Genomic DNA, 23,956 nt, shown 5'->3' on the forward strand with positions numbered 1-23,956 from the left:
ACTCTCCTCTTCCCTACCAACACTGCATGTGCTGGTTGGACTGGCTTTGCCCTTGAGAACCCCTGTCTCAGCAGCATTAGCACTTCTGTCTCATCCCATGCAGCCAGGCTTCATCCAAATACTGAAATGCCTTTCCATACCATCAGCTGGATTTACCCAGAGCCTGCTCTGCTTTATGCTGCCCCATCCAAATTACTATTTCTTATCCATTATTCTGATTGCAAACTCAAAGCAGATTAAAAGGTGAGGGTAGGTTTTTCTGTGTCCCACGATGCTCTGCCTTGCTTCGTCCTTTCCATGAGATGGGAGGTTCTCTGGCAATATTAAACAGGAGGCCCAAAGGTCACAATGTCCTTCCAGCCCTGGTGTAAACAACCCTACAAGATCAGCTCTGAAGCCTCTGTTTCTCAGGGGTTTCTGAGCAGTGCTTTCTTTTCCCAGAGCTCAGTGGTGCCAGAGCATCAATATTCCCACCTCTGTGGAGTGGAACTGGACACCTAACCCTGCCCTGCTCTGAATACACACCCTCCATGGGAATTAAATCACACACAGTGAGTGATGCCAGGAAATACTGAAAAATTTGTCTTCTGAGGTAGGTCACAACAGCCTCCAATCTTAGAGGATGGGTGGGGTTTGGCAACTAAAAAGAAACACCTTAGCATCCCTTCGCTAGTTCAAGAGCCAGCACCTGCAAACAATATTGCATTTATCACATGACACTGTTTAATACAGCATTCTGATTTTTATATTCAATTCCCCATTCTAAAAACTAGCCAAGCAACTTGTCTGTTTTCAAAACTAAAAGATCATTTCCAGAAAAATTTCTAAAAACACACCCAGTAGAGTCCCAGAGATCCTGACTTGAATTACAAGGGGTTTCTTTCCCCTTGTCAAAAAGAGCATCTGCCATATGCAGATTTTACTGTCTTATAAAATGTGAGAGAGCAGGATTGCCAACTGTGGCTTTACATCTCCCAATCCTTCCATTCTCACTCCCACCCAAAAATCTTCTCTCTTTCCAAATGGGAATAATTTTTTAAAAGAATCTGGAAAATGAGTGAGTGGGAGAGCAAATTAAACTGGTTTTAATCTTAATTTGTAAAATTCCAGGAGAAGAAAATAAATTTAAAACAAAAGTCCAGATAATTTAAAAGAAAAATATCTGCTCCAGAAACTATATAAAATAGTATTACTAAGCTGTCCTGCAAGTCTGAGAAGTCTGAGGCTCTCTCAAGAAGAGAGCCTCACATTAGGTTTAAACCCTAGGCATTTCTATTTTGAGCTCTCCTGTACCATCAACAAGGCACAATAAACATATAATTACTGTGAACTGTGTAGGAGAAGTTTTTTGCTCAGGCTTAAAAAATATTTTCTTAAAACAAGGAAAAATAGCTTCATTCATGTGATTAACAACTCTGAGCATTAGAAAATGTTACTTTGTTTTGTATTTAATTAATTTTTTTTTTTTAGAAAGGACAAAATTTTAGGAGAACCAAATAAAAAATGACGCAGTGGCTCTGACAGCAGATTCTACCACAAGCTGTGAACTCCTCAAGCAGATCTCTCCCCATTATTTCTCAGGCTCTGTAAAGGTCACTGCTGAAGCTAGTTACCCATGCACTTCTTTTTTATGCTCTTGGTTTTTCCAAGGCAGTTATTCAGCTACCCTTGATTGCTACCTGAAGATCAGGAATGAGCCAGCAGATAATTTTTATTCTTAACTGGGAGGGTCACATTTTATCACATGGCAAGGCAGGGAGGAAGAAAATGAGAGAATATCAGTGAAGTGCTGTGCAAACATGATACGAAGGAAAAGGGTGGATCAACAGAGCTTTAGCAAAGCCACTGACAGGAAGAAAACAGGGCTGGATTGGAAAAGCTATGGTTATAGAAAACCAACATGGAGCACATAAAACAGCTGCTTGAGACAGTACACAAATATGGCTTCCTTTGTCGGGAGCTGCTGCCACAGCCCCACTGAACGCTTGCTCCATCAGACCCTGCTCCCTGCAGAGCACCTCTTCCACAGCCCTCCACACCAAACTGCTGCTCAGATTGATGGGGTATGGAAAATCCAGGTGTTACCATCTGTTGTGGGATGGGACACATCACCTTGAAAAAGGATAGGAAAAAATTCTGCTAATCTATATTCTTGGGCTCCCAGAGCCCTACACTTCAGGCAGAAGCCTTGTCAGGGCTCACAGAAGAGACCAAGTCCACTGGGGACTGAACACGTGCCACACCCCCAGCATTTGTGCCACATGGTATTCCAAAGGTTCAGGTCTGCTGGCTACACTGTCCTTCAAACAAATTCCCAAGGATGATGAGACACTGCTGATGGAGACTGTCAGCTCAGTGGTCCTAACTGATCTGCAATTCCATCAGCTGAATTCTGCCTACTGGGGCTTTACCAAGCTTTAAACTGAATATGGGAGACATTGTAAACCCCAATTAGAACGATGAACTCAGCCTGTATTATTAACATCTGTTTTCCCTGTCACAGCTGATTTTATCAGGCACTGAGCACACCCATGCTGGCATCCAGTAGGCATTGTCCTTTTCATCCATTCCTGGTCCAGACAGAGATTGCCTGGATGTGAAGGGTAAAGAAGAGATACAAGGGAGAAGCTCAACCATCAGTCTGGGCAATGCTTCAATTTGTCCTTGTATCTATTATGACGATTAGATAGTGCCTCTAAAACAAGGGTCTCAAAGCACTTCAAATATTCCAGCCCACGGTAATTCTCCTGTGAGGACAGTATTGCTGCTGACAAGTAATCTGAGAAGCAAGAAGACTGCCATGACAACCCACACGGCAGAGCAGTATCTGCAAGATAACTGCTTTCACCTGAAGGTGTAACAGAAATGAATGCAACTGAGAGCATGGAACAGACCTTCTCCAGAACTAGAGCTGACTCTGCCTAGCCCAGCTGGGGTGTGAGCCATGGGAACTCCCCAATGCCTTTGTGCAGCAGCTCTGGAGAGGAGAGATGCTGTCAGAGCGCTGCCTCGCCCAGAGCGCGGGGTATAAATAGCATCGCTATCGCCGCTGGGGCACGGGGAATGTGGAGCAGGACAACCTCCCTCAACATCCTCACCCACTTGGAGCCAGAAGCGCTGTCAGATCTTGTTTGCTCTCTGCTTCGCACTGCCTGTGTCGGCAGAGATGGGAACAACTGGAAATTGAGGTTAGTTTGTGCTCTGTAAGAGCCGAAGTGAAAAATGAGAATTGCAGGTTGTTGGCTTTTTTGCTTGCAAATTGAGTGAAAGTGGCCACCTTTCTTTCAGGATGGAATAGCAGATTTTCTTTGAATTGATATCTGGAAATGGGAACATTTTGTGTTTTATTTGAGGTCCAACTTACTCAATACATGCTTCCATACAAAAAATTCTGAAACTAGAGGTGAAAATTGAATATAATCCTTAGAATTACATACATACCTTACATATAAATAGAATACAAACCCCTGAGAGATTCCTAAATGAATGCTTTTGTCATGATCCTAAGCTAATATGGAGGAAAAGCTGCTGATGAGAGAGCATAACATGCACTAGAAGCTTCTCGAGGCAAAGTCCCAGTCCTCTCCAGAGGAGCACTTCCTAGCCTTACCACAGAAATGAGCTGCTCTGGCTTTGGGCTGTGCACAAGGCAAACTCACAGGATCCACACATGCAGACTAAAAAAACTGCTGGTGTGGTGGGAAGAAATTACAGCCCAAATAAATTATTTAGAAGAAAGGCTTTATCTCTCTCTCTCTTTATTTATTTTTTTTAATCATGGCAAAGCATGAATTCAGGGACTAGCACTAGGAAACCAGGAAGGTTTAAATAACATGGTGCTATTTGGAATCTGCTTTGGGAAAAAAGTAACATTAAATAGATACTTTAGGAGACTAAAATCCATCAATGCCTAAAAGCTTTTCTGGATTGAACTGCCTTATAACTATGAGTTTCAGAAGGAACAACATAGAGCTGATGACGTCTTCTCAGAAGTTTTGTGAAAGTTTTTTTCCAGTCATGTTCTCCAGGTATTTTCCATGCCTTTGAACCATTTTCCCCCCTCAAGTCCTAGGAGTCTAATAGAAACATTAAATTTCCTGAGGTGTTCTTATCTAAGGGGAACACACACTGACTCTCCCCAGGGATTATGCTAGAGGCACCCAGCTCTCTCTCTGAATATTCATATTAGTGCAGTGGCTCAATTAAAGATATTTCAAAAACATGTCCAGTGCCAGTTCTGTTCCTAATAAAAAATCCAGCATCTTCTTTTCAATGGAACTAGATCAATTTACCCCAAATCAGCATCTGCCCCAGTTTTCAGAACATCAGAAATAGAAATGAGTTCATGTCAGAAGTCACAGAAAAATGGCTCTGCTTAATATAGTAAGAGTTTGTTATAGTTTCTGGCCTTTTTGAAGCACTTCTGCATTTTCCATCTCCTAGTTTCCTAGTGTTTAGGCAAGTCTCTACTGAGAAGCTCTCTAGAATAGGATGTGGCATGGAAGTGATTCGCTATGACCTTTTACACTAGCAAAGCACCCAGCACAGAGGCAATTACCCCAGTAAAATCTGGGCCAGGGCCAGGTGGGTTATTTGTTTCCAAGATGTGATACAAATTTCATCGGCAGAGTAACTCTTGTTAATATCAGCAGTCTCTTCATTAAACTGATGCTTGAGTCTGTCTATATTAGCACAGCCTTTCCAGGGACTGGTCCTCACCTGAGCCTTCACTCCTTGTGCATATTTAACGTTATAGTCTACTTCTGGAAAACCTTGTCTCTGGTCTGGAGCTCCCCATTTGGCCTTTCAAGTGGGTCATGCTCAAAGAAAAAGCCAGGATACTGCTTCAGATGAGGAGGGGGGTGAGGAATCCCAACTAACAAGGCTCATCAGCACCTTGGCTGACTCACTTTAAGCAACCATGGAAAAACATCTCTCTGGAAGAATGGTTGGCTTGAAAGGGAATTATGTTGTTCATCTTGACTGATTTAGCTAGCAGTCTTGCAACTGTTATTTTTTACAATTAACTGACTGAGTCCATCAGCACTAGTGAGATAGTGACTAGGAAACAACATGACAGTACCCAGCACTGCACAGAGAGATAGCAGAAAATGAGTCTTTTGGAGATAGATCTGGTTTGTGAAAGGCAAGAGAGAAACAAGACACTATCCTGGGGAAAATGATGCATGGAAGCACAGCTTTCAGTCCAGCCCTGACAAGCACAGACACCTTCTTGCTTCAGTGAAGCACCATGGCACTACCCTAGGCAGAGTGGGTTTGTGCCTTGGACTAGCGGCAGTAAGAAAACACCTGCAGGGTGCTCTGCTGGCTCAAGGCATCAGGAGCCAGAGATGTCTGAAGGAATACCTGTAACCAGCCAAGGGAGCTAAAACTTCCCCGGGGCCTATGAGTCACAAAAGCTGAACGGGAGTGAAGACCTTTAAGGTGTTTTATCCAGGCTTATTTTAAATTTGTCAAGTGATGAGGATGTTATCGCACTGACTAACAAATTTCATAACCCAGGAGATTTCTTGCTGTTAATCTCAGATTTGCACCTTCCTCTTCCTTTTAAGCTATCATCCCATAAATCCCAGCTCCTCTTCCACAACTGTCCTCCTTATCAAGAACATTTTTCAAGCGTAGTTTTATCTCTTTCCCCAACCCCATGCAAACACAAACAGCAGGCGAAGGAGTGAGGTCAGTGCCCAAGTCCAAAGCACAGCACCAGGTGGGGAGGAGATGCAGAAGATATTCCATGTCAGATAGGGTGGACCCAGGGCAGAAGGTACCTCAATAGAAGTACCTTTTTATTAGCAAAAAACTATGGGATGTTTTGAAACAAGCCAAGAGCAGAAATGGAGAGATAAGGAGAGGAAGAGCAGGAAAGTGCAGAGGACTGAGCAAGGGGAATCCTATGTGTTCATTACCCTAATAGACTGCCTCACCAGAGAGAGAAGATGGAGAAAACCTTAAACCCAGCTTGGATTACCTGGCTATCTAAGTCTTTTGGGCTAGAGCCCACTTCACACCTTCCAACCTAGAGCTTCCCCTGCTCCTCCTCTCATTTTCCATCCACATGGCACCTTGCCCCTTTTCCCTTCAGATTTGCAGTTCCTCTATAGCCTTAACCTCCTCCTTCATCTGCCTGCCCAGAAGTGCCCAGCTGCTTCCTATCCTTAAACCTAATGAACAGATTAAATATCAGCTGGGTAAGAAATTTTATTTTAATTTACAAGCTGTCACAGTTATTGCCTTTTGGGGACGATATAAGCAACCATGAGAATTGCAAGGGACAGTAAAAAGCATTCTTATTGGTAGGATCCAGGGGTATAATAAATTTATGGAAATTATTAAGTATGAATCTGTTCTGTTCACTTCTATGAAGTTACAGAACTTTGTAAACTCTTCTGTTACAAAACTTTCCCCTATGATTAAGTTGTTTTTGTAAGAAAATAACCCCACTGGCTTCAGCTATGCTCCTTGTCAGCACTTCCAAGAGCACAGGTCTCCCAGAGCTTCCAAATAGAAGATGCTCTTGTTCATCTACACTGGGTGGAAGAATGAGCTTGATATCCATCTCACACACACCCCTCTGTCCATATTGATACATCTCCCCCCAGTCTGTGGGGAGATTTATTCCCCATAATGGTAAGTGAATTGAGAGAAACAAAAAGCTTTTCTGTGAGAAAAGGTGGAGCTGAAATTTTGAGGATGGTGAAGTGACTGTCCTCATTTGGTCTAATGATTCATTTTACAAGAGGTCTCATTCAGTTTACTGGATTTCAGAAAAGCACAGTAAAAAGAGGAAAATCAAAAGTAATCCAAATATGCAAAAAGATAGACCAAATCAAGTCACACTCATGTCAAATTCCATTATTCAATTAGAGCTAAATAAAATGCTCTATCAAACAATGTAAGCCTCTTTAATCCGATATATTTGAATTATTAGAAAATGGGTCTTTTACATTATAGAGAAGAACACAGAAATATTAATTTTTTTATATAAATTGGAGAAGGCAAAAATATGCTTAAAATGAGAATAATTCTCACATCTAGCTTTCATCCTGAAGGACATGCATTTAAAACTCAGTCAGAACTGACATTTATAAATAATCATCCTTTTCTTTACTTATGGAGATTAGTTTAAGAGAATTCAGGCACTCTGTATTTGCATTTGAGATGGGCTCATGAGAGACCAGACTTCCCCAGCCAGGAGAATATTGCAGAGTTGGAGATCATTACCGACCAGGTCTGCTTGCAGAGCTCCCTGTCACCCTGGCTACCCAGCCTGTTCCCTTCAGGCAGGAGACAACTCACATTCCAGGAGATTTAAGTAAGATTAAATCCTCTCAAAAACCCTGCCATGTCAGCACTCCTAGTAAAACTGTCTTTACATTCTTCTTTCAAACAACCCTTGGAGCAAAACACAGGTTAATGGATTTATTCAGGAGTCCTCTTGATGATTTAAAAGCAGCTTTCATGTTCACCCCTCCCCTAGGCACTGCACTCCTGTAATGATGGTTCACTGCACTGCTCCTCTGCCACCACGTCCCTCTGCCTGAGCTTTGTGCAGGCAACAGAGTCTGAGCGTCCAAACGGCACCTGTGTCCCCAGATAGCCACCCCGCAGAGGCAGGAGGTGCAGGGAGAACTGAGGTCCCTTAGTCTGTGGTCAGCTCTTTGGGATGTTTGCTAACGCCACGCTGCCTCTGGAGCGGCTGCAGCTGTCACCTTCCCTTCCCCAAGACAGCACTGCTGCTGGTTGTGCATGCGCGGCTCTCCATTCCTCCCCTCTCTACTAGGATACCACAGCATTTCCACTATAAAAGGATTTTTGAGACCCCTTCATTTCTGTGAGCAGTGATGTGACTGATGAAAGAAGCTGCTGGGAGAGGGTTAGGGGTCCCTATCTGGTGCCTTGTGCCTGCAGCACAAAAAGCAGATTAGCTGCAGAGGTACAAAGCAGCGGACACACTCCTGTTTGCCATGGAGCCTCTGGGGACAGCAGTCACTGCTGATTAGCTGAACTGGATAAATTTATTTAATTTCTGAGTTGTTTTTTCTTGATTTGTTTCAAAAGTCTAGGTTGAAGACTCTAGGCCTGATATTTACTTCCTCTCCACATGGGTGGCAGATTTGCTGCTTGGCAGGCAACCTAGCAGACATTTTAAATGATGACATCTATACATGCAAGCAAAGAAAATTGACAGATGCAAAGAAATTATAAAGGAACAAAACACACAAGCTAACGATGGCCATTCATTTTAGAGCCACAACACAGTACTTACTAAGAGCTTATGCTTTTGCTTTTTATTCTGACAAGAGAGTGGACACATTTAGAGTTCATGAACGCCATCAACATTCCTTCCATGGGAAGGTTGGTTGCAGCACACCCCGTAAGGGGCTTGTTCCCTTCTAGTCTTTTATAGCAAAAATTATCCGTGAAAGGCAACTCCATTCCACTGATTTGAGAATAGACTTCTCAAGGTATATTTTTCTGGCAACATTATGTATAAAGGAACTACAGTGCAACTATTATAAAGAAAACAATCCGTGTGGAAAGTTTGTGCCACGGCTATGACCTTGGAGCAGACATACAGTCTGTTTTTGGAAAAGGCTGGAAAACTCACAGCTCTGAAACTTTCCATAAACAGTTTATGGAAAAAAAAAAAAAGAAATAAACAAACCCTAATGAATGAAAATCAGGTTATCAGATTATTTTCAAAACAGGTATGTTTCAGGCTGTTAAAGAAAAGCAACTAGGGAAGACAGATGTGCAAAATTAAATACTTATTATCCTACATACACTGTAGTACATGGAAAATCATGATCTGCTGGCATCTGCAAGAATTATCTTCAAACTCTAAGGAACAAATGAAAATTGCAATGCGTTGCAGATATTTAGGACACCTCAGGAGCCTGTGAAAAAATGCTCTGCATTGAACTGTCAGCCAGCACAAATATGTTATGTGAAGCATTCGTATTAAATGCTTCTTACATACCATTCTGTACACGGTTTTCAAATTTGTGTTTAATGGAAGTACTCAAATGAAACAAAACATCCTGATCACATAAAGTTTCCACTTTTGGTGATTATCTGCACTCAAAAGCCAGAAGGTGGTTTAAATAAAATCAGATGGAGGATAGGTAAATTAATATATGTGCATGCATGTGGATATTCCCACATTCTGACATATGTGCGAGATGGAAATCAAAACTGAAAACAGGAGACATTTAATGGATGCTTATATCATCAGATGCCTGTATTATATTAACAATCTGCCCTTCTCCTAAAAGAAATAAAAGTAGATTTTTTGGTGGGTTTTTTTTTACATTAAAGACAACATTTGGCCTTCAAATTATCTATATGAAATTTGTACTGTCATCTACAGGAATCCAGTAAAACATCAATTTACGTAGTCTTAAAATTAAGACTGCCAATCATCAAATGTATTTGACCACCAAAAGGTTACATTACTGAGTCCTTACTGGACACCTATTACAGACAGACACAAACCACACAGATGTTGTACTGATGTGTATCACTCTTACCAAAGAACACTGGTTATTTAAAGTAATTAGAGCAATAACTAGAAGCTACATAGAAGACTAAGTAAATTTTATGAAAACACAGGTAGTTGCCTATGCCAGCATGTCCAACAGCCTTATGGCATAAACCTCGCTGGTTCCAACACTCAAGTCATTGACACAGGAGAAAAGCCAGAAACTAAGGGAAATGCAGACCATCTGCTCAATCCAGATGCAGCAGAATGCACTTCTTACCTCCAACGCTATTTACCATCAACAAACTGAGATTAGATCAATTTAATCATCTAACTAGAGATCTAAGAGATTTTTTTGCATTGAAAGTAAAACTGGACTACATTCAAATTGAAAGAAAACTTTGCTGTTTTTCTCACCTTTAGCATCTCTCTCAGTATAAACCAATTCTAAATAAAAGAGATAACTAGATACGGCAAACATCATTGAAACAAATGCGTGCACACAAGCAGCCAACAACAAATTCCCGGTTCCTCTGCTGCATGTTCTAAACGTGCCTCACTGATGCAGCCGGCAATGAGCTCTGCTTGCAGGTTTTAAGTTCCTGGAAAGTCACAGCGTGCATACCCTATGATTTCCTTGCAATACCAGACCCATTGCGAAACACGAGCTAAAGTCCCTTTGCCTGAAAAAGAAATTAGATAGGAAAACGTCTTACCTTGAAATTATGAACCTTCTCGTATTTTGGAACGTGTTCATTTTCCTTCAGAGTTGCTCTTCGGACGAGCGACGTCAACTGCGAATAAGCAAAGAGTTTAAGAGGTTGCCAGATTGTCACAGACGCCTTGCGAGCGCCCAGTTTCATGCCCAAGGCTGCGAGCAGCAGATCGCGCTGCCGGCCCTCGTGCCCGGCGCGGTGCCCCGCGTTGCCGGCGGCTCGGTGCGCTGCCCAGGGCTCCCTGGCCGGCATGCTGCCGCGGAGGCGGCGGCCCGCCCGCGCCCGGCTGTGTCACACTCGGGCCGGCGGGGCGGCGCGGACCGTGCCGCAGCCTAGGCTGCCGGGGCGGGCGGCGCGGCCATGGAGGGCGCGGGCTCGGCGGGGCGCGGGGCTCGGCGCTGCCGGCGGGCGGCCTGCGGGCCGGGGGCGGGCGGCAGCCGGCGGCGGGGACGCGCAGCCCGCGGCCGCTGCCTCCATCGGCGGCGGCCGGCTCGGGGGGCGCGGGGACGCGCACGCCTCGCGCCCGGCTCCCGCCCGCTGCCCGGCGCGGGGGCGTCGCGGCCCCGCGCGGAGCGGAGCGGCCCCGCCCCGGGGCGACCGCAGCCAATGGAGCCCCGGCGAGGCGGGCGGAGCGGCCCCTCCCGGCACCGCACGGCCCCTCCCGGCACGGCCCCTCCCGGCACCGCACGGTCCGGAGCGGCGGGCCCCGGGAGAGGCACCCGCGGCGTGAGGCACGCCCCAGTAGAAGATGGTACCTGTGCGCTCCTGGGGTGCCGCGGGAGGCAGGGCAGCGAGCAGCAGCCCCGGGGACACGGCGGGAAGCGGCTCTCCCCGACCCCCCCGTCTGACGTGGCCTGTGCACCAGGAGGTGCGGCCAGGAGCGGTAATGCGACCGCTGATGGGCACCACTCTTCCCTTACTATTACATTTTTCAGTGCTTTTCGTGTGAAAAAGTGCTCACCGATCTCACATCTTGTAGGGATGTGAACACAAATGTCACCCCAAGTTCATTGCAGCGCTCCATCCAGCAAAGACCTGAGCCCCGTACTGCTGGTGTCGCCTCTCTTTAGAAATCTACAGATGCTAACACAAGGTGAATGGCCACGGCCTCCCGCTAGACTGAAACCTGGAGTTCGGACGGATGCAACTGACGATGAAATGTGCACAGGGCAATCTGCTTCTGGCCAGCCCTCATGCAAACTATTTCACACAACCATTAAAGCCGTGAACTTAACTGCCACAGGAGCCGGGATCAAGGGGCTCACGAAGGGGCAGGACAGACTATGCCATATCCCCCCGGAGCTGCCCACCGGGGCAGCCCAGCTCAGGCGGCTCCTTCCAGCTGAGCGCTGACAGCCGGGAGGGCTCAGCGCCACGGCCACTCTGCCCCTTGCCTTCTGGCGCTCTCCAAGCCTTGTGAACAGTCTTTATCAGAGACAGCAAAAACGGACCCTTGCTCTGGCTACAGCCAAGCTGCACAGCGTGGGGCTGACCACCCTCCTGAGATGCAGGGTGCCAAGGGACCTCTCCTTTCCTGCCTGTGCAGGCAGCCGGCGCGCAGCCCTCCCTCCCCCTGCACAGGCTGCCGCACTGCAACCGCTCTCCCTGCTGCAGCGGAGGTATTTTTATCTCTCCTGAGCCAGAAACCGACGACAAGCACAGTTTGTCACAAGCTTCTGGGTGGGATTGGTATGTGCTTTGCAGCTGGATCACAGTGTTCCAGTTTAGCTCAGTCCTGCCAATACAGCTGAGAATAGTGCTCACTGGGAGCTTCTCTTCTGTTCTCTTGCGTGGCCACCCGTACCTTCCCGACAGGTTTTAAAAATCTGCTGGGTTTCAGCACAGGGTCATGGTGCAGAGTTTAAGGATCAAGGCTGGTGCTGTGCTAAACACGAATCTGCAATACAACTGATAATTGAAACACTGGCTATAGATCATACAGGAGGATGCTGTCAGGCATTACTAGCTCATACAGGGGTCTGACTCAGTTCCTGCTTTCAATACAGGCAGGAGGCTGCTTGATCCATCCTATCAAGAAATACTTTTCCAATGACTACCTCAATCTGCTTGTCTTGCTTTTAACCACTCCTTTCTAATGCAGGTGAATGCTCCTCTGGCATTTTTCTGTCCATCCCTGCAAGTGTATTAACACTTCATGGCAGTAGAAGATCAAGAAAACTGAGATGATGAGTGAGATATGATAAAAACTGACATTTCATCTACACAAAGTGTGAAAATAGCATGGACTCAGGGGAGTCCTTTCCTTTCCTTTCCTTTCCTTTCCTTTCCTTTCCTTTCCTTTCCTTTCCTTTCCTTTCCTTTCCTTTCCTTTCCTTTCCTTTCCTTTCCTTTCCTTTCCTTTCCTTTCCTTTCCTTTCCTTTCCTTTCCTTTCCTTTCCTTTCCTTTCCTTTCCTTTCCTTTCCTTTCCTTTCCCTTTTCCTTTTTCCTTTTTCCTTTTTCCTTTTTCCTTTCCTTTTTCCTTTCCGCTAAAGTCACTTCATGGTTTAATTCCCAAGAACTACATCAGGTGGAAGTCCTTATGGAACAAGGTGGACATACATCTGCCCCAGAGGAGTCATCCTCTCCAAACAACTTTGAGTGACAACAGGCTCAGGAAGTAAGTCATGATTTCTAAAAACATTTCATTACCCTTTCCTCTGCAGCCCAAAATTCCTCCTAGTTTTTAAGGGGAAAAAATGCATCACCAAAACTTCATATTGGAAGTAAATTTTTTGAAAACTGAATTTGTTGAAAATAAAGAATGCAGTGATTTTCAACAATAAATTTACTATCAGAATCAACTCTTACTATTTTGCATAATTCCACTTAAGAAGCAAGGTAAAGCAGACTGAATTTCTCTTTCAATCACTAGTAGGGCACATATCTGGTTTTTGGCATACTTACTGCTTAATTGTCAGCTTCCCTTTTCCTAATTCTGAAGAACTGAGTTATTTTCAATGGCACTTTAGAGTCATGCTAGTAGAAACAGATCTCTGAATCCTGGAAAATTAAATCTAAGAATGCCAATAAAAAGGTAAGCAAAACTACCCAACAGGGAAAGGTCCTATCTCATGGTTGTAATTATGAAAATGTGTTATAATGTGGAAGGTAGTTATACGATTATGAATTTTAATTTTAACGCTGCTTTGTGTTACAGTACTCTAACAGAGACTGCTTATTGGTTTGACATAAATCAGCTTCCCGTTGTTCAATGCACAGCATTTTCTGCTGTTTACAAATAAAGGAGTACTGGGCTCACCACCTACCCTTACAGCCCTTTGCCTGGGCTATTTGCTCTAGAGTAGCGTACACCAGATACAGAGATTGAAACAAAGTTAAAGGCCATAAAGCTAGCACCTGAAAAATTAAAATTTATACAACTGCTTTCAGACGACACAATTTTATAAATGTGTATGCTCGTTCTTCTGCCATTGCCTTACTTTGGGTGTTTGGCTTTGCAAAGCAATGCTTTCCTTTACACACACCAATCACTTAATTCGAAAACCAAACTGAAGAATGAAATTTCTGTTGCACACACCTTCCTGACAACAGTTTGGGTCATCAGGCAGGACCAAATCTTTAACTTTTTAGTATATGAGATAATAAAGTAAGAGAGAGCGACCCACTGTCCTCAGTTAGCCCTAGTCACTGCAGAGATGAGTCATCCCTGAGAGCAAACAAGTGAAGTCAGGGACCTGGGGCTTAACTCAAATCCTGCAGGAAGCTATCCACTCCCAAGACACTCTCCTGCTCCAGGCTCTCTGTGCTGTCTCTAGTGCCTGTAGCCTGCAGGTCCTGCTCCTCCTCTTACACCTTGGGCTGGCTTTTGATTCAGTGCCTGCTCTCCACCAGTGGCTCCTGCACTCCCACCTGCCAGCAGCCTCCTCTCCAGAGCCTTTCAATTTCCAACAAATTATCTTTGTAACTTGCTCTGCCTGAAGATACTGTCTACTACATACTGGATGAAAAAGAGGTAAAAATCTGAAGAGGAAAGTAATTTCTGTTCCAGTTTCCTAAGTCTTCATTTTTTGGGGTTTTTTTAGCAATTGTGTGTGACAAACATTTGCAATCACAATTGCATGTGCAGGGAGGAATATGCTGTGCAGACTGCATGAGGAGGAAACTGCAAGGCTGTCATTCTTAAATTTAATTTCAGGACGTGATTTCACAGGACTGAGGTGAAGTGAAAATGGAATGACTGGAAGCAACAGCTGAGCAACTTCTCAGCAGAGCATGCAACCAGAGCAGCCTCAGTCCTGTACATTTTAGTGATTTAAGCACTAAAAAGCCAAACCCAGCAACACAACAGCCTTTAAACTACAACGTCTGTTTAGAAGTTCTACAAGTTACATATGGACTGAAGGGTGGAAAAAAAAGGAATAAAAGAGTGTAATGTGCTATTTCAAATGTTCCCATTTGTTGTAAAACCTCAGCTTTAAGAGTGGTTCAGTCTAGGTGCTACTGGGGCTCCACTTTCCTTACTTTCCCCTGGAGTAGTCCTTCAGGGTGCAGGAGAAACAGCTGTTCTCTGGAGCACTATTTGCTTTCAGTGTTAGCTGGATAATGTATGCTTATTTTCTGGTACTAATCTCCCAATCAGTAAGTCTGATTATGAAGCCTTCACAGAATTGATTTAAAAGTCATCTGCGACTTGCAGTAAATTCCAATTAGTCACTCTCTGAAAGACACATTATGTAAGTTTAATCCAGTCACACAGTTCAGTCGACATCGTACAAATTATCTTTCTAAAAAGGGAAATCAATGCATTCCCATTTGTTGAGTAATAAAGAGAAATTACTTCAGGGAAAAAAAAAACAAAAAACAAAACAAAACAAGAAACAAAACCAAACCCCAACCAAAACATAAAAATTCAAGTCAGGTTAAGATCACAGGTCCTAGAATAACCAGATTAGAGTTGATCAGTTAAACCTGAAGCCCACGTGCATTTCCAATGCAATGGAATGTTTAGTTTTCTGAGCACCTGGCTCCACTCTCAAACACATAATCATGTTTTCTTCAGAATGCACGTGTAGTACACTGCAGGCTTTTCATTCTCAAATGGTATTTTCATGTTGTTATGACTAAATATGCCTTTATTGCTTCAGAATGTATATATAATATGATCCCTTCCCTGTATTTCAGTAATAACCAGCAGTTACATTGCATGCAATTTTTAAAAACATCAAAGATGATGCCCTATTGTACACGTATCAAGAAACAAGACATCGGTTTACTATGCAGTGGGCCACTGTACATTTTGCAGTATTCTGTTTCCCAGTATAGCTAACTTAGCCAAATGCATATGCTCAGAAAATCCTTGCTTGTATGAACACTTTATGAGCATATTTTGTGGCCTCAGTACATGATTTTCAAAAGCTAATCAGTCGGATTGTGAAACTGAGCCCAATTTCCTCAATGCTGCTCTTAGTGGAAGTTTGTTCCAAGCTAAATATAACTTTCCCAGTCATATCTTTCATAGGATTGTTCTGAAGGGGAAAGAGGAGCCCAAAATTTTAGTTTTCAAATAAAAGTGGTCATAATCTGCTTTCAGTGAATTTTCTTCACTTGTAGAATGCTAATGCAAGGCAGAGCCTCTGCTCACATGGTGTGAGCAGAGGGTAGGAATGCTATTAAATGAAAAGTTCAGCCTGAAAGATGACATCTCAGAAGGTGGGTGGGAAGGACCATCACACAGACTCAGCCACCAGGGACTTCTCTTGCTGCCATTCCAACACAGCCACATTTACCTGGCACATGGACACCTTCAGGCTCCCACAGTGCTCAGGCAACACCAAGCTCTGCTTTCAGTTACCCACAGGGGAGTTGGGTTCAAGTCATGGTTAAATGATGAAATCTTACTCCTGAGAAAAGTTCTGGTTTTTGTAACAAAATTTTCCAAATGGATTGAATTCTAATTATATCAGACTTTCCCTACCCTCTCCAGTGAAATACTTATGGCAAAATCCAAAGAAATGGCTATTTATATTTTTGATAAAAGCATACATGATTTCTGCAGCTGCTAATGAACATTTTATATCTAGAATTTTAAAAGAAGATTTTAAAAATGTTTAATTGAAAATTTAATTAAACAAATTCAGCCAAAATGTTGGCTTGACTTAAAGTAAGGCTGTTAAATAAATAAATAAATAAATCCAAAGTTTAATTTATGGAAAAAATGTTGCCTGATATTGCTGCTTGAAATTCCTGCATCAAAAGTGAGTTCCTTCAGTGCTGTATTCTACAATACAATTAAAGTGTATTGTCATTATTTGGGAAGACTTTATGTACCCAGTGTTGTGCTTACCATGCAGAGCATAAAAAAACCAGAGAGATCTTACAGAAGCCAACAGAAAAGTTTTTCTGTAGCTTTACTCCTAAAACCTACTGGTCACTGCAGCTGATTGGGATCTGGGTTTATTTTGTTTCTGGTGACTGACACGTTGTGGATTTGCTCCTGGCAGTTACTGATATGGGTCTTTGGAATGACAATTCCAAACTGTGCACCAGCAAAAAGCACCCATGTGATGTGAGTACTCCTCTCTTTCAGTTACTGGCAAGGCAAAAACAATGAACATTTGCTTTTCTGGATAGTGGCACAAAAGCAAGGAACTTTTCAGTGGCAAACACAACCCATTCTTTTCCAAGGCGGGTGATATATTTTGGTATATAACTATAGATCTAGACATGGCAAAAATAAAATAAAATTTTTTCAGTATACCTTCAGGAGGAAGTTCTCCTTTTGATCTGGTTCTGGAGGACTTTGCTAATATCAAGTGACTTAGCTTTCAGGGAGGTCAGCAACTGGCCTGCCATGTACAGGTAATTCCAGGGGTTTCCTCCACCCTCCATCGGTACAAATCCCACTGCAGGGGTGTATGTGGGCACGTGGTAGGGGTGTGCACATAGTAGGGGTGTGATGTTGCAATCAATAATGGTGCTTGCTGGGTTTTATAAGCTAAAGCTGTAAGTTCTTTTATGCAGCTTAAACAGTGATACACGTCCTCACAGGTTGCATTGTGGATGAAAAAGTGCAGTCCTGCCCTCAACCCAGGACAAGCAGGAGCCACAGGGCTCTTCCCTGCAGACACCAGTGTAAGATGTCCCCATGGCCCCAGCTGCCTGCGTTAAAATAACCCACTGCTCCAGCCCTTTCCCTAAAGACAGAGACTACCAGCCTGCTTGCAAAAGGCAGGATGTGAGTGCTTGACAAAAGGAGAGCTGCCACCAAGCTGTGTAACACTGAGGCAGGACATGCCAATCAAACACCATGATAAAAGCTACCCAAAAAGCTAAGACATGAGCTCCTAACTCTGACTGTGGTGAGGAAAGAAGTTCTCATGCCTATGAGAACTGACAGGCTCAGCCTCAGAAACTGTCTCCTTGCTTTGTAGTAGCTCCTTACCACAGTCCCATTTTTTCTGCCTGAAAACAAACTGCATTAAAAGTGTTTAACCCCAACCAAATCTGGAAAAGTACAGAAGGAGACCAAGAACTGGTGGAGGACAGAAAGTACCAACCTCCCTGCCTCAGGGGCCTGGCAGCATCACTGTTCCCCAGGCAAACCATGCAAGACGATTTGTGAAAAAGAAGAGAAGCATCATTAAACGCTGGAATGTGTCTCCAGTAAATCCTCCAGACAAAGACTGTCCTTTACAATTTTGCTTTCTGTCCTTCTCATCTACCCTCCATCCTTCATAGTTTTGGTTTTGTTCCATCCTATCTTCCTCCTCTCCTGCCAGGAGCCTGGGCCATGGGGGTGGTGTGCTAAACAGTGAGTTAAAGCGCATGCCTTGCTCAGGTACTCCTCTCCCTGGGCAAGGCAGGAGCAGAGACTGGCAGGACTACTCACATAGTTGAAGTTCATTATTACACTGTGACACATTGCTAAACTGGAGCTAGAGAGATCTGTCTTGCAGCTACAAGGTCTTCAGGAAGAGGAGCTGATGAAACAAGGAGCTCTGCCCAGGGGAGCAACCCTCGCCCTGGTCAGCAACACAGAGACTGCTCCTCAGCAGCTTCTCCATCTTGCTCTCATCGAGTCAGCATTTCCCATTTCAGCTGAGAGCACTGCATTTTCTCCCCATTCCTTTGTCTGGGATATGTCTCCCTGCTGGTCTGCAAAGAGCTCTGCTGCTGTGACTGAGGCTCCACTGACATCCATTGCAGTGAAGGGTCACTCCAGCAAAACCCTCTTGATTCATGACATGTCAAGGCAGACTGTACTCCAAAAGGACCTTCAAAATAATTTATAAATGCCACGTGCTCTATAGGAGTGATAGCAGTTAAAATGTAATGCAAATTGGCAGCTGCATGAATGCTTCTCTTTTGGCAAATGCTCTTTATTACTGATGTACTAAATTAAAGTATTGTAAGAACAAACAGGCTATTAAGAGTAATCGTTTGAAACCACAAGGGACTGGTGGTTTTTATTCCTCATCTGATCCATTCTGTTATAAGGATTTCCTCAAATAAAAGGAAAGATAAAAATAAAAGAGAAGTCATACCCTTTGATGAGGAAATAAATGTTACATTTCCTTTTCAATATCCATTTAAGAATCTTACAGATAAAATAAATCTATAATCAACCTCTGTTACCTTTTTGTAACTGAAAATGTATACACTTTGGGATAATGAAAATTGTGTAATCCACAAGGTCTTGCTATTCATAAATTTATTAGGTGTTTTTTGATTTTTTCCTTGTGGAATAGGAGTTTTGGCTACTGGTATAACATGGGCAAATGGTATAGAAATTTCTTTTTATGTCTCATCAATATTTTGTTACCTAATGTATTATACTTATTTCACATTAGTCTTGACTGGCAGTCTAATGCATCTAATACTAGCCTTCTTTTGTTCTACATGGTAATTCAATTTAGAGTAATTCAGTGTATGTTCTAATTGAAAACTGCAGCTCATTAATTTCTAAACACTCTTTGTATTTCAGACTACACCTGCTCCTTTGGCACAGCGTCTATTTTGAATCCATCCACTTCTTCCTGAATAAGCTATGTTGCTATGGTACATGTGCTGTCACAGTTTCTTTCTTAATCATACTTTCAGTCCATAATCATACTTATTTAGCATGAATAAGAGTAAGAATGCAAAGTCTCCTAATCCTGCCTGAATTACTGTTTGATTTGAACCGATGAGTCAAGGTGAGAGCAATGTTTAACCTGAAGGAATACTAGAGATGTCAAATGGCTATATTCAACGTGCTTGCCAAATTTATGATGGTGAAAACCTGCTTATGGACTACCTCACTGCAGAAAAATTAAACAATGGGGTAACCCCCAGTGCACCCCAGCACTCCTCAGGAACCCTGATTACCAGGTTTGTAGGTCCCTGTGTGTCCATGGCATAGCTGCACCAGTGGGTCAGGGTCTGTTCATTTCATACAGTGCCATTAGGCACACTTGAAAAATCACATGGGCTGATCATCCTACAAATGAGTCTCATGTGGACTCCCACTTGCTTGCATAAATCTCTATTTAAATCAAGACTGCTTTGAAACCTGCAATGAATGAAACCAAAGTGGAATTGGCAGCAGAATTAGTCTGCTCCCAAAATCACATTATCAATTATTAACAAATTATCAGTTTATTTCCACCCATAAAGTCTTCTAGTCCCTGATCACATTCTCAGAAAAGGCTCATTTCACTTCTGTAGACCAGTGTTCCAATTTTCTCCTCTCTCCTTTTACATATATGGTTCATCTTTCCTATTTATTCCCTCTAAGTTTCCTAATTAACATTTTAAAATGCTTCTGTCAGGAAAATTTTTCCTATAACAGCAGTAAACATCCCATTTCCCTACAGAAAGCTATGACTGTTAAAAATTCTTGAGACAAGCACTCAAGAAATCATCATCTCAAATGGTCAAACACAGCATCTTTGAAACAAATTTAAATAACCACTTGATTTGAAAATTGAATGATTTTGAATGATTCAAAATGGAGCTGGCAATGTCACCCCCCATCATAAATCTTGGCTATACAGAATATTTAGCTTTCAAGGGAGAAGCACTGGCATGTGGACAGATCATACAACCTCTGTTACACAGGAGAGACTCTAGGGGTTTTTCTTTTTTCCCCCCAGCAAGTCTGTGGTTTCTTACAACATAATGTTTAGTTGATGTCTATTTTCAGTTGAAATACACTAGTCCCAGGTTCCAGTCTACACCTGGGTTTTCAGATGCGTGTGGTCTTTGACCAACAGCTTTTATTTTGAGTACAGGTCACATCAAAGCTAAAAGACTAAGTTTGGGGTATATTTGCATTACTTAAATTCATCAGAAATAAACAAAATGTTAAACCAGCACAACTTCTTTCTTTCTTAGCATGCTTTTCATCTTACCTTACAGGGCAATTTTTCATTTGTACTGCCACCATCAACTAGCACTTTAAAAATGACACTGCTGATAAGATTTCTAACGCTGAAGTCTTGTGAATTTTCAACAATAAAAACAGCCCAAGAGAATTAACCCATCAGGTCCATAAAAAATTGTCCAGGAAGCTCTCAGCATGATCATCCTACTGAGCAGGGAGTCTGCCTTGAGAACTGGAGTGTGGCAGAGGTGACGGGAAGCTCCCAGGCACCAGCTGCGACCAGTGCTAGCAGGGATTGGGATGGGGCTGGGGGAATGAGGAGCTGTCACTTAAGACACTGAGCACTTGAAAATCTGTGAAACATAACACAGGATACTTTCTGCAATTTTTGTGCATTTGCATTAAACATACTGCTACTCTAATCATCATCCAGTTCACAGAAACGCCTGAATGCAAATGTAATTCACGATCATATTAACTTTGGGAAATGGCTTCAAGACTTTTCTAGCAATGTAAAATAATCAGAGATCTTCTACCAATAAACTATTTGACACATGATATAAAGCACAGAGCTTTTAAAATGTTTCACCATTACATGCAAAATGGATATTGGGAACAGAGCCTTTTCATAATTTCACAGAACTCCTCCAATCCTCTCTCAAATAGGGTAAAAGCTGCTTTCCTCTAAGTGCTACTAATCTAATTCCCAAATTGGAAAACATGAAAAAAATTATTAAATCGCATACACATATGACTAAGGCTTAATAGAAGATATTATACTCTGTGATACTAGCTCTAAGGTTCCTTAGGCAACTTATTTCTAACTGTAAAAGCTCTAAGAAAATGCAGTAATAATCTCCACTACACAGCAATATAATCAAAGTGCATGATAGTATTAACTTCACTATTAGAAACATATCATCCTTTATTTATTTTGGAAATTCTATGAAGGCTGAAATTGAGGAATATCAATACTAACATGATGAAGATTAGAGCAACAACTGAGAATTGAGAACTAGAATTTTCAGTGTGGTGATTCTTACCTTACTGAAACATTAGGACTGTAGGAACACTAGATGCCAGAAGCAACACTGTTTCTAACTGCTGATGCCATGCAGAAGAAAGGTTAAATTTGGAAAAGTTTAATGTTCTAAAAGTTAATGATCAAAGAAAGTCTTTGCAAAACTGTCAAGAGCTGCTATCTTTGCTGATGACAAGTGTGTCAGGTTTGAAATAATAGGAGCAAGTAGTTTGTTGAGCTTAGTAATAAAACTGCTCTCCTTACTTTGTTCAGTCAGAAAACATTCTGCTAGAGACTAAAATTAGGCATGAGAAGCTTTAGCTGAAAATATTTTTTTTCTTATGAAAGATTAAAAAGAAACAAGGACCAGAACAGATCAGCTTCAATGGCATTAACCACAGGAAAAAATTTGTTCTTTTCTTTCACAGTCTCATACTTGTTTTAGGCATACCTAACTACTTCTCTTTCTGCTACCACCTCTAAAGCAAGCATTTAACTCACCATGGGCCTTAAGCATTTGGTAACCACTTGTGACTGGGCAATTATAAATGGAGCAGATGTGCCTTCTCTAATGGATGGGGGGTGACACATCAGACCACCACAGCTCCACATCCTTTCCATCTCTGTACAGAAGCCAAAAGACATGGATTTGTACTTGGAAGCATGTAAACAGTGACCCACGTAAAATGCTTTCCTTGCTCCCATCTAGACACACACAGAACAAACAGTAAGGAGAGAAAGGAGTTTATCTGAATCAAGACAGAGATCACTGGAGAAAATCCCTGTTAGACTCCTAGCACAGGTTTGAACTGGCTACACAGAGCTGCAGAAGGCATAAAATGCAAGATATTTCAGAAATTAGTTCACAACCAAAGGTGCTACCAGCTGCACTGCCCCAGCTTCTCCTTGAGCCTCTCATGTTCCACGAATGACCAGACCTGACCCTGCCCATTTTATGAGATTGGACACAATCATAGCCTGAGGTGATTATCACCAGCTATACAGTGTCACGTTATAAAGTTTAAGTGAGCTAAGAAACCTGTAAATAACAAAATTATCCTTTTATAGGGCTCTTAATTCAACAGTCCAGTCTGTTTCCTGTAGAAGTGATTAGTAATAGAAAATAATTAGGAGATGCCAGATGGGAGGAGGAGTTAAAAAAAAGACCTCAAACTCACACAGCTAAGGAATGAGAACAACAAACGAGGGAGCTGCCAGCTAGCAACCCACTGCAGTCCCTGAGCATCCAGAAAGCCCTTTGCACAAGCAATAAATCAGAACCACACTCCAGCTTTAGAGGCTGCTCTGAGAGAGACCCACCTTTCCCTTCTGTGGCCACTGCATGGATTATTCAGTAGTGACAAGGCATAAAAAGTCAAGGGTAGCTACAGGGGTTTTTCAAAAACAGGGGGAAAGAAGATTGCAATTCACTTCTATGTGTCTATGTGGCTTCCCCACTGTACCTCTAGGCGGCCTTTTTGGAAGCCTCAAGTATAAGGCCCATGGGGAAGGCCAGCAGCAGACTCCTACAGCACGCTAGGACTGAAGTCACCACAGCTCTCCATTGCTTATCCAGAGTTCAGCTGGACCTCTGTATTTCTATGTCCTGACTACCAAGGTCCACTAGGGTGGGAAAATTGGTTGTCACCCTGAAGAAAGTCCAAAGAAAGCTGTCCTCTTTGGCTCTTCAAGAGCAAAGGGAGAGTCCTCCCTCTCTCCCTGTGTGTCTTCTTGTACTAGCCTATCCCAGTTACAAAACAAAGAAATTTCTGCCAGTACATGTAAGAGAGGCTAGGGCTATACAATACTTTTTGAAGGGCATTAAAAACATGGCCAGATCCAAACCACCAAGTATAGATAGGAACCCTGAAAAGAACTGAGGTCAGGGCTTCACACTGACTGACCCCACAACACCGAGAAACACAGGAAAAGAGTAACAGTTTATTCACTGCTAATGGTTCCATTTTATCAGTAACAACACAAGCATTGTACTTCAGAATTAATTGCACAGCAACTGTACTGCTTTACAGCCTTTTTAACAGTTCTGCACACTATTCATCTTACAAAGGCTCAATCAGGCACAGGGCATATGCTGGGGGTAATTACTCACCACACTTCTGCTGAGGGTCTGATGTGTGAGTCTGAAAGACTAGCTGCACTCGATTTCACATGGCAGCTGCCTGTCTCAGTATAATTTGACACCAAACTTTCTGAAGACTGTATCTTTGTGTACACATCTCACACATCAGATCATAAAAGAGCCACACTTTGCTGAAAAAGCAGAAAGTAACTTGAAAGGTCATCTCAGCAAGCAGTGAAGAGACTTGTACCCATGACAAAAGGCTGAAGCAGGCTGCCGATCCTCAACTGTGTTTACCTTCAGAACACAGGG

At 42.9% G+C, this 23,956-nt stretch overlaps 1 protein-coding gene across 3 annotated transcripts in view; it reads right to left on the reverse strand.

Annotated features, from left to right (window-relative positions):
- CHN1 (chimerin 1) overlaps window positions 1-23,956 on the reverse strand; it is a 92,496-nt gene that overhangs the window by 16,564 nt on the left and 51,976 nt on the right. For all 3 annotated transcript variants that reach the window (XM_038143031.1, XM_038143032.1, XM_038143033.1), the window contains one exon: window positions 10,219-10,296. In XM_038143031.1, the coding sequence (XP_037998959.1) occupies window positions 10,219-10,296 (78 nt within the window). The remainder of the gene's footprint in view (window positions 1-10,218; window positions 10,297-23,956) is intronic.

This window comes from Motacilla alba, chromosome 7 (genome assembly GCF_015832195.1).
Source record: "Motacilla alba alba isolate MOTALB_02 chromosome 7, Motacilla_alba_V1.0_pri, whole genome shotgun sequence".
Lineage (NCBI taxonomy): Eukaryota > Metazoa > Chordata > Aves > Passeriformes > Motacillidae > Motacilla > Motacilla alba.